This window comes from Eulemur rufifrons, chromosome 22, assembly GCF_041146395.1.
Source record: "Eulemur rufifrons isolate Redbay chromosome 22, OSU_ERuf_1, whole genome shotgun sequence".
Classification (NCBI taxonomy): Eukaryota; Metazoa; Chordata; class Mammalia; order Primates; family Lemuridae; genus Eulemur; species Eulemur rufifrons.
In genome coordinates this window covers 1,533,216-1,547,825 of record NC_091004.1, presented here as the reverse complement: position 1 = coordinate 1,547,825, position 14,610 = coordinate 1,533,216, and the positions used below count along the sequence as shown (strand labels likewise).

Here is a 14,610-nt window from a genome sequence, read left to right as displayed (position 1 = left end):
CATTGGCTGTGTTTTTAGGTTTTCTTATGTGAGGCTGGACCTGGGGGTGGGGGGGGAGGTGACTCCTTATGTCCCGGCCCCCAAACCTCAAATGGAACTGCAGTTCACAGCCACGCCTTTGACAACAGGTTTTTTGTCTCCTCATGCTCTGACATTACTTGCAGAAAACAAAGATACTTAATAAGCTCAACATCTGAGCCGTACACAATTTGCTCGGTAAAAAATATCGCAGAATGAAAAAATATATGCTATGAAGTGTATTTAATTGGGGGGAGGGTTGGGGGGGAGGGGAGAGTAGAGGACGTCTATGGACTCATCTATAAAAGTGAGTTCATGAAACCAGATTGATTCCTAAGGTCCGTCTCGACTCAAAAATCAGAGCCTAGGGGAAAAAAAAAAAAAAAAAAATTTTTTTTAAAAAGACAAGAAACCCAAGCTTTTGGGATCCTGAAGCCCAGAGTGTCAAATGCCCCAGAATGTCAAATGCTAAAAGGCAGCCGCGGTATTGGAACTACTCAGCATGAACACAGGACTCGAGAGAGCGTCGTTATAATGGATCACACAAGAGATAATTTCATATAATTCTGCAGAGCAACTGTTTGACACCGAAGCCTCTTCAACCCTACGCGGCCTTGTGACAAGCAACTTGTCACGACTGAGTTAGCAAGAGAAAGAAAAGTCCAAACCGTTGGCTTTTCACTCCTCCACGTTCCCCTCTTTAATATGGCATTTTTTTTTTTGCACTATATACATGAATGAGAATTTTTCAACAAACAAAAAAGAACGTTAGTCAACTCCCCTTCCTCCTCCAGCTTTATTGGAATAGTTTAAAATTACATTTTTTTTTTTTTTTATCTATTTTCTAGGACTTCAGTTGCTTTTTCCATCTGACTTTTAAAAACGGATTTGCTGCAAAGGAAACACAGTTGTCTAAGTGATATAGTATACAAAAATAACATCTTGATTTCTGTGAAAATGCATTTTCTCTGCGATTCCTGAAGAGCTCCGAATGAATGATGCTAACTCTGGGCGCTGATGGTTTTTTTTTTTTACTCCGGGTTTCTCGATTTAATCTTTGAAAAAAAAAAAAAAATAATAATAATAAAATAAAATAAAAACAAACGGGTTCTAAACCTTTTGTCAACACGGTCTACACTCGCAGCATCAGCGCTGCGGCGGTGACGTGGAGGCTTGCACCCCGATCTCTCTTGCAATAGCCGTGATCACACGTGTGTTTGTCTTTTTGTTTACTCCCCACTCAACTGTTATGTTCTAGGTCGGGCCTGAGATAGATGTTCCTGGGTGTTATTTAATAGCTACTGAGGTCACACGCTCCAAGGCCATCCGTTCTGCTGCTAAAAATTAATGTTATTTACGGAAGCTCGTGGAAGCTTCCAGAATTGATTTTTACCTCCTACGTGGGAACGTGTCCGAGGAGCCCGGGCCGGGCTCACGGTCTGACTCAACACTTCCCACTCCTCGATCCCTATTCACCAGTGACGCGGAAAAGGGGGCTCTTGAACAAAGCATTATACAGAACACCTCTACCAAACTAAACAGAAACTTTTTTTTTTTTTTTTTGTAGTTAAATGCAGAAAGTCGGTTGTTTTGTTTTTCGTTTTTTTTTTTCCACCCCTTTCCTCCTTTTTAACACGGCAAGTGAAGCTCACTGGCCCGGGAGTTGCCTGTGTGTGTGCCAACCGTTGGCCAGTGAAGAGGATTCAGAGAAAATAATACAACCATCGATCAGAAAAGGAGGGGCGACGGGGGGCGCGGTTAGGCGGTGGCCTCGATCGTGCACTCCCGCGCCAGATGGCCCGACTCGCCGCAGCGGTAGCAGTTGACCTCGCTCGTCTTGCTGCAGTTGATGGCGACGTGACCGGTCTCGCCACACCTGGGGAGAGATCAAAACAGCTTTCACCACGGTGCTCAGGACAAGGCCAGAGTCTACCTAGAGCAACAAGCTAAATGGAGAAGAAATTAAAAAAAAAAAAAAAAAAAAAAAAAATCAAAAAATTAAAAAAAAAAAAAATCAAAAAAATTAAAAAAAAAAAAAAAAAACCACACCAAAAAAAACGAAGAAAAAGAAAACAAAACAAAACAAAACAAAAAAAAACCAAAGCCGTCTACTGAGCAATGATCATTACAGAACACGCGCCCATTGATAAGCAAAGCAGCGCATTTTCCAAGGCAATAAATCTTGATATCAATAAACTGAAGGCAGGCAGGAGTCATTAGATCACAGAGCTACTCAACTGGACAGTGTTAAGCGACGAAACTAAAATTTTTGTCATGAGAGATCAACCAAAATCAAAATCAAGACCAAAACAGTGGCCAAGATGTTCTTTTTATCCAAATTACTCCCCTAAGGTTTCGTGGGTATGGACACAGGTAAATTTATCTAACTGTACACTTTCAATAGGTATAGTTTATTAAATTTCACAGACAGGCAGAGACAGCTGGTTATATCACAAAAGAAGACTTATGTGTATGAATGATGTAGCTTTCTACAAACTCCCTGGAAGCTTCCAATTGTTATATAACATTCTATTTAAAAAAACTCCGTAATCGGCCAGGCGCGGTGACTCACGCCTGGCATCCCAGCACTCTGGGGAGACAGGCCTGGACAACATAGCAAGACCCCGTCTCTAAATAAAATACAAAAAATCAGGCCGGGCACGTGCGGTGGCTCACACCTGTCATCCCAGCACTCTGGGAGGCCGAGGCGGGAGGATCGCTCAAGGTCAGGAGTTCGAGACCAGCCTGAGCAAGAGCGAGACCCCGTCTCTACTAAAAAAATAGATAAAGAAATGAGTTGGACAAATAAAAATATATATAGAAAAAATGAGCCAGGCGTGGTGGCGCATGCCTGTCGTCCCAACTACTTGGGAGGCCGAGGCAGGAGGATGGCTTGAGGCCCGGAGTTTGAGGCCAGCCTGGACAACAAAGCAAGACCCCATCTCTACAAAAAAGAAAAAAAGAAAAATGAGCTGGGAGTGGTGGCGCATGCCTGTAGTCCCAGCGACTCGGGAGGCTGAGGCAGGAGGATCGCTTGTGCCCCAGAGTTTGAGGCCAGCCTGGACAACATAGCAAGACCCCATCTCTACAAAAAAGAAAAATGAGCCGGGCGCGGTGGCGCATGCCTGTAGTCCCAGCTACTCGGGAGGCTGAGGCAGGAGGATCGCTTGAGCCCAGGAGTCTGAGGTTGCTGTGAGTGAGGCTGACGCCACATTGCTCTAGCCCGGGCGACAGAGCCAGACTCTGTCTCAAAAAAAACCAAAAACAATTCCTTCAGATTGGAGGAGGAGGAAAAAAAAAAAAAAAAGAAAAGAAAAACTCTATAATCGCATAAACTATCCAGGTGCCGTGGGCCCCAGGCTACCGTGCAAGGACGCAGGCTGGGGCACAGACAGGCTGCTGGCTATAGAAGCCAAAAGGTCGCTTCTGTCTGGTCCCAGCCAGCTTTCACTGGACGCAGGGATCCACAGGGTCCTTCGTTTATAGCTAATCGCCTGTCTCTAGAAGGTTCTCTGCCACGAGCTCTGCGGGTGCGGGCGGCCTGCGGGCGGCGGCTTACCTGTAGCACTTCACTTTGGTGCAGTCTTTCTGAATGTGTCCAAATTCGCCACAAGAATAGCACTTCTGCTCGTCGGCGTGGTCGCAGTCGCGGGCCAGGTGGCCGGGCTTGCCGCAGTTGTAGCAGCACTGCTCCCGCTCCCTCTTGGGCTCCTTGCAGTCCTTGGCGATGTGGCCACCTCGGCCGCAGTTATAGCAGGCTTCAACAATAGGGACGAGAAGCAGACCGGGACCATGACACCTCTGCAAGGCCTGATCCTTGCACCCAGGCGACACACGACACCTCAAAGGTGCCAAATTTCTGCAAGGGCTGCATGCATGGGTGCACGCTCATTGCTCCAAGCCCTGCAGGAGCAGGGAAGGGGAGGGGAGGGTTAAACACTTACCATCCTCCTGCAGGTCGCAGTCCTTGGCGAGGTGGCCGGACTCCCCGCAGCGGTAACAGATGTCTGGCAGAGACGACGAGACAAACTGGAAACCTGTGTCGGGCGGGAACCAGACAGGGATGTCGGGCGCGTCAGGCCGGTCTGGACACTGACCGATACCGCAGTCCTGCCAATTTTTTTTTTGTATTCGACAAAATACCTCTATCCGAGGTAAAACCACCTCTGCCGCGGCTTCTCATCCCGCGGCCGCGGCCCCCGCCGGTGGGGCACTCCCGGGCCCAGTGGCCGGACCGTCCACACTTGAAGCATTCGTTGCTGCTCATGCCTGCAGGCTGATCTGCAAAACATCGAGAAGGTAGACAAGTCTTCAGTGGGAAAAAATAACAAAAAAAAACAAAAAAACAAAAACAAACAAACAAACAAAAAAAAAAAACGAAAACAAAAAAAAAAACGAAAACAAAACCAAAAAAAAAAACGAAAACAAAAAAAAAAACCAAACAAACAAAAAAAAAACAAAACAACAAAAACAAAACAAAAAAAAACCACACACAACAACAACAAAAAACATCGAGAAGGGCAGCGTCAGACCCCGGAGAGGACTTTCAAACGCTATGCAACCCTTTAAACGTCTCTCTGGAAAATTATCCTAGCGGGGGGAAAAACTAGCAGACGTTATTTGTTTAAAAAAAAAAAAAAAAAAAAAAATCATTAATTACATGACTATATGCTTAGGCATTACCTATGTATGATTAAGTACATAGGAAATGAAAAATTGTAAAACGTGGCATGGATCATACAATTGCTGATCTTTAAGACCACTGACATAAAGCATGTATGAATTAATACACATGTCAATACTATTGATGGGGTGATGGGATTTATACAGGGTTAGTGGCAATGAACACACATTATTAGAAATAACTGCTAGTGGCCGAGTGTGGTGGCTCACGCCTATCACCCCAGCACTCTGGGAGGCCGAGGCGGGAGGATCGCTCGAGGTCAGGAGTTCGAGACCAGCCTGAGCAAGAGCAAGACCCCTGTCTGTACTAAAAAATAGAAAGAAATTAGCCGGACAACTAAAAATATATATAGAAAAAATGAGCCGGGCGCAGTGGCGCATGGCTGTAGTCCCAGCTACTCCGGAGGCCGAGGCAGGAGGATGGCTTGAGCCCTGGAGTTGGAGGCCAGCCTGGACAACATAGCAAGACCCCATCTCTACAAAAAAGAAAAAAAGAAAAATGAGCCGGGCGTGGTGGCGCATGCCTGTAGTCCCAGTGACTGGGGAGGCCAAGGCAGGAGGATCGCTTGAGCCCAGGAGTCTGAGGCTGCTGTGAGCGAGGCTGACGCCACGGCACTCTAGCCCGGGCGACAGAGCGAGGGAGGTCCTGGAACCAATTCCCCGCGGATACCGAGGGACAGACATATATTAAAAATATTAGCAAAATGACCAGCAGGTACACTGCTAACACTTGAATTTTCTTCTCTCCTAATCTCCTCCCCTTGTTTCCACATTTCTGTCATTTTATGTTGAAAACAAAACTACTTAGAATCCAATAGACTCCTTCACTGGGTATTGTTTTAAAGTAAAAATAAAACTCCCCCTAAAGCAAATGGATTTTGTACCTCTTTTGTAACGATCTAAAAATAAACTGATGCTATTCTTAGAAGGAAATGGAATCGAATGGAACGAAAACCTCATGAACTATTTTTCCACACTTCCAGATCCAAATAGTTTTACCCTACATTCTAGCGTGGAGCAATGGTACACAAAGTAGTACTTTAAATACTCTCTCAGACCTATGCACTGGTACCATCATCTAGAAAAACATATTGTTTCAACAGTGTAAAACTGATAGTGGATAGTGGAATTAGCCAAACCAGCCGCAGCACCAAACCCCCAAAAGGCAATCAGAAAAATGCCAAGGTTCACCTCTTCCAACGATTGTTTAATCATTAACTTGTAGACAAGTATGGTGGCTACAATGTAAGCTAAAGCTTAGTTTCAAAAAGTTTCCATTGCCAAATGTTCAAAAGAAAAGAACCCAATATTCCTTTATTCCAACTCTCCACTATCTGATGGAGGATAAAGTTTTCAGAGGAATCTTTCTACCAACTCTTGCCACGTGACCTTCAATGTATCACCAAAAAAAAATTTTTGGCTGTATGTATGGGACACTTGGGGTTTCACATGCAGACGAAAGAAACCAGCCAGGTGGGGCGCGGTGGCTCACGCCTGTCATCCCAGCACTCTGGGAGGCTGAGGAGGGAGGATCGCTGGAGGTCAGGAGTTCGAGACCAGCCTGAGCAAGAGCGAGACCCCGTCTCTACTAAAAATAGAAAGAAATGAGCTGGACAGCTAAAAATATAAAGAAAAAATGAGCCGCACGTGGTGGCACATGCCTGTAGTCCCAGCTACTCGGGAGGCTGAGGCAGGAGGATGGCTTGAGCCCCGGAGTTTGAGGCCAGCCTGGACAACATAGCAAGACCCCATCTCTACAAAAAAGAAAAAAAGAAAAATGAGCCAGGCATGGTGGCACATGCCTGTCGTCCCAGCTATTCGGGAGGCTGAGGCAGGAGGATCGCTTGAGCCCAGGAGTCTGAGGCTGCTGTGAGTGAGGCTGACGCCACGGCACTCTAGCCCGGGTGACAGAGTGAGACTCTGTCTCAAAAAAAAAAAATAAAAATAAAAATAAAAATAAAAATGCTGCTCTTGGCACCCCCATGCCCATTTTGCTCATTTTGCAGCTTCTCCAGTTTACAATTAGATCAATGTGAGCAGGTCTAACATTGCTCTCCTGAGGTTTCTGTACATAAATGATCACTTACTTTTACAGCGTAACAGGCAATCTGACCAGTCCCGAATATTTCATAACTGACTATTTAAGACACTTCTCTCGTAAAAGAGACAAAACAAAATCTCTGATTAGCCAATATTCACTACGCGTTTCTAAAGCTAAAGAAATCCTTCCTTGACGATCTCTCCCTTCAGGCTGCCTTAAAAGGACCTGTTTATTTCACAACTGTAAAGCACAAAGGAAAAATGTTGTCAGGAATCCCCAGATGCTTTACTGGCGAGACAAAGTCGGTGGTTAAAATTTTCAGTTTGCTGTAACCATACCTGAACAGAATGGCAAAAAAAAAAAAAAAAGAAGAAGAAGAAAAAAAAAATTTTTTTCAGTTTGTTTTCACCATGGAAACACTAATTTAAAAAAAAAAATTTAGCTACTGGCGCTGATTAACCAAAGTGAAGATTGTCATAAACTACTTCTCTTTCCCCATTTTGTCTTGTTTATCTCTATTCATGGGATCCAGATCCGGGGGGCGGGACAGGGGACGGGGACAGGAAAAGAAATATTTCTGGAAAGGAAACATTAGCTAAACTAACAGGTTTTTTTTTTCTTTGTTTGTTTTTTTTTTTAAAGAGATACAGTCCCACTCTGTCACCCAGGCGGGAGTACAGCGGTGGGATCACAGCTCTCTGCAGCCTCCTACACCTGTGCCCAAGTGAAAGGGACCCTCCCGCCTCGGCGTCCCAAGCAGCTAGCACGACAGGTGCATGCCACCACGCCCAGCTCATTTTGTCTTTTCTTTTTCTTTTCTTTTTTTTTTTTTGAAGAAATGAGATCTTGCTATGTTGCCCAGGCTGGTCTCCAACTCTTGGCCTCAAGCGATCCTCCCGCCTCGGCCTCCCAAAGTTCTAGGATCACAGGCGTGAGCCACCTCGTCTGGCCTTTAATATTAAACATCAAGCTCTACTTTCTCCTTCCCTGACTCCCGACTGAAAGTTGGGTAAAACGGCATCATTTCAAAATGGACCACAAATTACATTTAAGGCAAGCAGCAAGCATTTCTCGATTTAGTTAAAATAATCCCATTAACACAGTGCCTTATGGGACTGCAAATTAAACTACTCTGCAAAAACAGATATGCACCTTTAGACGCCGTGACAGAAGTCTTGGATGTTGGTTTTGCCATCCACAGATTTTTAGGCGGGGGTGGCATTTCTTAGCCTCACATAATTTTGTTTACTAAAGTAAGGCAAAAAAAAAAAAAAAAAAAAAAAAAGAAGGAAAAAACCCCACTAAGTCTTAAAAGGGAAAAAAAAACCCACCAGCCTGAGCAAGAGCGAGACCCGGTCTATACTAAAAATAGAAACATTAGCAGAGCATGGTGGCTCACGCCTGTCACCCCGGCACTCTGGGAGGCCGAGGCGGGAGGATCGCTCGAGGTCAGGAGTTCGAGACCAGCCTGAGCAAGAGCGAGACCCCGTCTCTACTAAAAATACAAAGAAATTAGCTGGACAGCTAAAAATATATATAGAAAAAATGAGCCGGGCGTGGTGGCGCATGCCTGTCGTCCCAGCTACTCCTACAGTCCCAGCTACTCCTCTAGTCCCAGCTACTCCGGAGGCTGAGGCAGGAGGATGGTTTGAGCCCCGGAGTTTGAGGCCAGCCTGGACAACATAGCAAGACCCCATCTCTTTAAAAAAGAAAAATGAGCCGGGCGTGGTGGCGCACGCCTGTCGTTCCAGCTACTCGGGAGGCTGAGGCAGGAGGATCACTTGAGCCCAGGAGTCTGAGGTTGCCGTGAGCTACGATGATGTCACTGCACTCTACCCTGGAGACAGAGAGGGACTGGGGTGGGGGGGACAGGTCAGGACATTAGCTTTATTACCAGTCCCCAACCTCACCATCGGTCTAACACACGCTTTTCACAGAGGCCTGTCCAGCGGGCTGCGGTCATCTCCATGCGACCTGCCTCTTCCCCCCTTCGACTAGGCCGACCCTCAACAGTGAACCAGGCGATCTGTGCTTTCACTGAACCGCCAGCCGGTCCCTTTTGCAACAGATTGGTCTCTTTAGCGACAGTAATAAACCAACCGATTCCCACCACGTTTTAGGGGCGCACTGCGTACGCTAGAGGCAGGTCCTCCTCCTAATAGTCACCTTACGTACCCATAGATGTAAATGTCTTCAGGGAATGCCACGCTTTCCTTAGGATGAGACGAGACTGGGCTGAGTCTCACGGCCTCCGGCTGCTCCTGGCTACCAGTTGGCGGCTCTGCCCTGCTGTCCCCTGCCCTTCCTCCACCCGGCAGCGCCTCTTCCACCCTTCGACTCAAATGCCAACTCTATAAACGAGCCTGGCCGCATCTCCCGGCCTGGAACTCTCCTTCATTGAGACCCAGGACACCGTGTTAATGGCTGATGGCCTTGCCATGTGGCCTTTTTATCAGATTCGTTCAAGGCAGAGACCAAGCAATTCGCCTTTAAATCATCACGACACCCCACACACAGTCATCTTTTGAAACAATGAATTAACCCGGTTTAACCAGAGACTGAGCGACTTCAAAGACAGCTGACTGCTCTCTCTGTCCCTTACAGAGGGGACAAGATAAACCCGACCTGGGGTGAGAACTGTAAGGAGGTACCTTGTGTTTAATAGATGCTCAACCAAAAAGCCTGCAAACGGCCGGGCGCGGTGGCTCCCGCCTGTCACCCCAGCACTCTGGGGAGACCAGCCAGGACAACATAGCAAGACCCCGTCTCTAAATAAAATACAAGAAATCAGGCCGGGCGCGTGCGGTGGCTCCCGCCTGTCATCCCAGCACTCTGGGAGGCCGAGGCGGGAGGATCGCTCTAGGTCAGGAGTTCGAGACCAGCCTGAGCAAGAGCGAGACCCCGTCTCTACTAAAAATAGAAAGAAATGAGCTGGACAACTAAAATATGTATAGAGAAAAAAATGAGCCGGGCGTGGTGGCGCATGCCTGTAGTCCCAGCTACTCCTGTAGTCCCAGCTACTCCTGTAGTCCCAGCTACTCCTACAGTCCCAGCTACTCCTCTAGTCCCAGCTACTCCCACAGTCCCACTGAGGTTTGACTGATTTCACAGATTTTGCTCCTATCTGGGCTTTGAAGATTAAATCCTAGAAGCGACAAAAGGACAAACGGCCTTCTAAACTTGTCTTCATCAACATCATCATGCCATACTTCTGGTGCTCCGAACAAAACCGGTAAACTACTGGAATCCAACGGCATGCTCGGGGACCATGAGTTCTAGCACAGAACAACTCTATCCTAGAAAATACGTTTAAAATAAGTAGCGACAAAACGAGGAAAAAAAAAAAGAGAAAAAAAAAGTAAGAGAAAAAAAATAAGAAAAAAAAATGAGAAAAAAAAATAAGAGAAAAAAATAAGAGGAAAAAAAATAAGAGAAAAAAAATAAAAGAAAAAAAAATAAGAGGGAAAAAAATAAAATAAGTAGCGATAAGGACAGTTGGGGATCAAATGACACCAGCAAAGTGTGACGTCATTCTGGCGATCGCTATTATTTTGTGGTTTGCATCTGCACGTGTCCTTAGTTTCCCCAAGTTCAGGGTTATCCCTGACTCATCCACGTGGCTGACCTAAAGCTCTTAGGCCACAGGGCAGCTCCTGCCCCCTGAATGCACACACTGTGCTCACTGACTCAGTGTAGTGATACCTGTAATCAAAATAAACTGCAGATAAAAATGAAAGCAAGCAAGCAAGACACATTCTGCATCGTGGCCAGAGTCACCGAGAACGGAGTACACTGTGGAAAGCCATTCCACGTGTTTATCGCGGTTCCTGCATTTACTGCCTGACCCTGGTGAATGACAGCCATCTCGGCCTGCCCTCGTCACTTCTGACAGGTTTTAGCAGCTGAGTAGCTGAGCCAGGTATTAATAAACATATCATCTTTAACCTTACAACCCTGCAAGGTATGCATTCTCGCTCCATTTTAATGATAAGGAAACTGAAGGTCTCATGCCAAGCGACTTACCCAAAACCCCACAGCTAGAAAGTACTAGAATCAGGATGTCACTTCAACAGTCTGGCTCCAAATCCTCTGCAGAGGCTTAAGAGTTGAGCGATAAAGTACACAAAAAATGCCATCACAGAGGGTAGTACATCAGGGCTGGGCACGGTGGCTCACGCCTGTCATCCCAGCACTCTGGGGAGACCAGCCAGGACAACATAGCAAGACCCCGTCTCTAAATAAAATACAAGAAATCACACCGGGCGCGTATGGTGGCTCCCGCCTGTCATCCCAGCTACTCTGGGAGGCCGAGGCGGGAGGATCGCTCGAGGTCAGGAGTTCGAGACCAGCCTGAGCCAGAGCGAGACCCCGTCTCTGCTAAAAATAGAAAGAAATGAGCTGGACAGCTAAAAATATATATAGAAAAAAACGAGCCGGGCGTGGTGGCGCATGCCTGTCGTTCCAGCTTACTCGGGAGGCCGAGGCAGGAGGATCACTTGAGCCCAGGAGGCTGAGGCTGCTGTGAGCGAGGCTGACGCCACGGCACTCTAGCCCGGGTGACAGAGTGAGAGTCTGTCTCAAAAAAAAACAGAGTTAAGTGATAAATAAAGTACATAAAAAATGCTATTATAAAGAGTACATCAATTTACTCCCTACCTCAAAAAATATCACACAAGGGTATTACCACTATATAACAACTGTTAAAAAAAAAAAAGGAAAAAAAAAAAGAAAAAAAAAAACGAAAAAAAAAAAAACTACACATCTGAATTGTGATGCAGAAAGTATTTGTTCTGTATTTCTCCTTAGATAAAAAAAAAAAAAATCAAAGCAAAACTAGAATGGATAACTTTTTATTCACAGTATACGACCGCTTTCTTGAATTTTAAGCCAAGGCAGTTTTTTTTTTCCCCCACTGAACTTCGTCACCAAAGAACTGAGGACTGTCACCGCATGTGCCAATCCTGGCAGCTTGATTTCACCAGTCACGCACGGAGCCACTCCGGGGTCATCGCTGTGACCTGTGACACTCTCATATTCCCAACGAACTCTGCTGCTTACAACTTGAATGCTGATGGCCAGGAGCTCTGTCATTGTATTATCCCGGGAGTTTTTTTGCAACATGGCTTACTGCAACGTCTCGGTGGCATTTCCCTCTGCCCCCCCCGCCCCCTGTGGCATCTACTCAGCGAGGGGACAGTATGGAAAGATCGTGTTCTCCACCCGGCCACCCGGGATGCCTGGGCATCCATCATCTGGCGGCTTTCCACTTACTGTCAGCAGGCTCGGGAAGAGGAAAAGAGCCAACGTTTTTCGTTTTTTTTTTTTTTTAACTCTCACTCCCGCAGGGGGCCACAAAGCAAAATCTCTCCGTGGTCAAGTGTTTGGCCAACAGACCAACCATGCCAATCAGCCCAACGGTGGTGGTTCTGTGGCTTTGAAGCACCAATCTGGCATCTTCCCATATATACACGCCGTGTTTTTATAAGGTTTTAAAAGGATCTGGTCTTAAATCATATTACAAACCCTAACATTTACCATACCTTCAGAGGTGACCCTGCCTGTTCCCGATGTAAAATGCCAGTCTGAGAAACACCCCTTGGTCTTCCACCGGGTTGGCTCAAAACGTTTTACAGAAACTGCGCATCGATTTGAAAAAAAAAAAAAAAACATTACTTCTCTTGTTGTCAGTATGAAAATAAATGTGGATCTTTGGTTCCCAAGAAACACTTAAGTTTAGTATTGCGAAATATGTAGAAAAATACCCAAATGTATACTGTTAGCTTTAAAAAAAAATTTTTGCTGTCGTTGTTGTTGTTGTCGAGAGATGCAATTTGGGAAAATTTTAAGTGCTTAAATGCAGCCCTTGGGAATCTAATAAATTATTCCTTTTCTATGCCAGTACACAAAGACTTCCTTGTAGACAAGAACCAGGCTCAAAAAGCTAAAAACAGCCTGGCCTTAGGACCACGGCACTTTCTAGGTGTTTGACAAGCCTTCAACAAAGTAATTCTTCAGAAGCTTTAAAAAAAAAAACAAACAAAAAAAAACAACAAAAAACAAACAAACAAAAAAAACAACAAAACAAAACAAAAAAAACCTGCCTTCACTAGATGATAATCACTGCGTCTTACGCACGTTTTTAAAATCCTCCAAGCCTTGCACTCCAGTGACGCTGCTGGAGCAGACAAGTAAAGTTGCTGATTTAAAATGCAAAGACTAACTCCTTGCTGCCAACGTTAACTGCTTGTGTGTCGCTGCAAAATTAAGGTCAAACGATAGATAGAAGGGGCGAAAACCCACTCTTAAAAAAAAAAATGTCATTTAGGGGCAAGATGGGGACGTAAAGCAGTCCTCTTTTACTTTAAAAGACAAAAACAAAAAAAAAAAACAAAAATCAACAAAAAAAACCCAACACAAATCCAAAATCTTAGCTGCTTCATCTTACCCTTTCTGTGGGTCCTGAATAATGCCCGTAAAACACACTAACTGAGAGTCACAAACGAGCAACGTTTATGCTTTTTATGGGACCCCCAAGACCAGATGCAGTCACTTCCTTTGGAAGTGCCCCTGTGGCTCAGGCCATATGGCCAACACGTGGCAACAAGCCCCAACCTTATCTATAATAAAAAATAAATAAATAAAAAAAAATTAAAAAAAAAAAATCAACATTCCCCTCCCCCGCCCCCAACCCCAGAGGTAGACGATCCTGCCATTCGAAAAACAAGTTTTGACGTTATGGGAGGAAAAAAAAAAAAAATAATAACAAAAAAAAAAAAACTAAACGGACGTTGCCTAATTCAACTGCGTGTCTCGTTGGTAAGTTACATCCGTTTAATTTGTCCAAGGAGTCGCTGCGGAGACCACTTTCCTGACCGCCGCTGCTGCGCTTTGGGGAGGGTTGACGAAGCCACGGTTTTTGGGGGGATTTAGGGCTTTTAAGGGGACCCCCCTCCCCCCTCCCTGCAACCGAAATCGTGTCGCCTCGAGGAAAGGCGGCCGCGACCGAGCCCCCTCGGCCGATGGCAACGGAGGACAGGCCACTGGAGGGCTCAAATGACGATGCAGGAAGCCATCGGGGCTGCGGGGGACCAACTCCGAAGTCCCCGCAGCCTCGCGGGGCACTGTCCCGCCACCCCTGGCGCCAGGGGGCTCCTCCGAGGACCCTTTTCTGAGCCCCCCCCCCCGGGACTGCGTGGCACCCGGCCCGCTGTCCCCAGTCCCCCGTCCCCCGGCCCGCCCCATCCCCCCGCGATCCGCAGGCCTGTCCCCACCGCCCGGCTTCCTGCCAGTTGAGTTCCCGCCAAATCCCCCTGCGGTCCCTCCTTGCGCGACCCGCGAGGCCGCCGGGCCTCGGCCCCCTGTCCCCCCCACCCCCAGGGCGCACGGGCCTCCCCGACCCCGGCCTCCGCCGCCCGGAGCCTGCGGCCTGGGGTGCGGCCCTGGCGCCCGGAGAGGCCCAGACGCGGGGCGGCCCAGCGGCCCCCGGGGCGGAAGGGGGACAGGGGACAGGGGGAGGTCGCCCCGATCGCGGCGGGGGGCCGGATCGCGGGGACCCGGGCGGCGGCGGCGGAGGCCAGAGCGCGGCCGCCATCGCCGCGCCCGCCCCGGCTCCCTGCCCGCTCCGCCCGCCTCGGCCCGGGGGACGGACGGGGACCCCGCGCTGCGACGTCCCCGCGGCCACCCCCCGGCGCTCACCTTCGGCGTCGCGGCGGGCCCGCAGCGGCGGAGACTCGGACGCAGGCCCCGGGGAAGGCGGCTGTCGCCAGGCGGCGGCTGTTTATTTTCGGGGGTCCTCGCCTGCGCCACACGCGGGTCTGCACACGGCCCCACACACGCCGCTGCACACGGCTCGCCTCCGCCTCGCCCAC

At 47.7% G+C, this 14,610-nt stretch overlaps 1 protein-coding gene across 2 annotated transcripts; it reads right to left on the bottom strand.

Moving 5' to 3' along the window:
* Positions 1–1,702: 1,702 nt before the first annotated feature.
* Positions 1,703–14,595, bottom strand: CNBP (CCHC-type zinc finger nucleic acid binding protein). Of its 2 annotated transcripts, none has more exons than XM_069497733.1 (5): positions 14,438–14,595; positions 4,162–4,299; positions 3,963–4,055; positions 3,578–3,776; positions 1,703–1,894 (listed from the first exon to the last, which is right to left on the bottom strand). In XM_069497733.1, exons 2-5 carry the CDS (start codon positions 4,283–4,285, stop codon positions 1,777–1,779), a joined length of 534 nt encoding a protein of 177 aa, XP_069353834.1. In that variant the 5' UTR covers positions 4,286–4,299; positions 14,438–14,595; the 3' UTR covers positions 1,703–1,776. The 2 variants fall into 2 exon arrangements, with proteins under 2 accessions (XP_069353834.1, XP_069353835.1); XM_069497734.1 differs by having other exon boundaries at positions 4,183–4,299.
* Between the last annotated feature and the right edge of the window lie 15 nt (positions 14,596–14,610).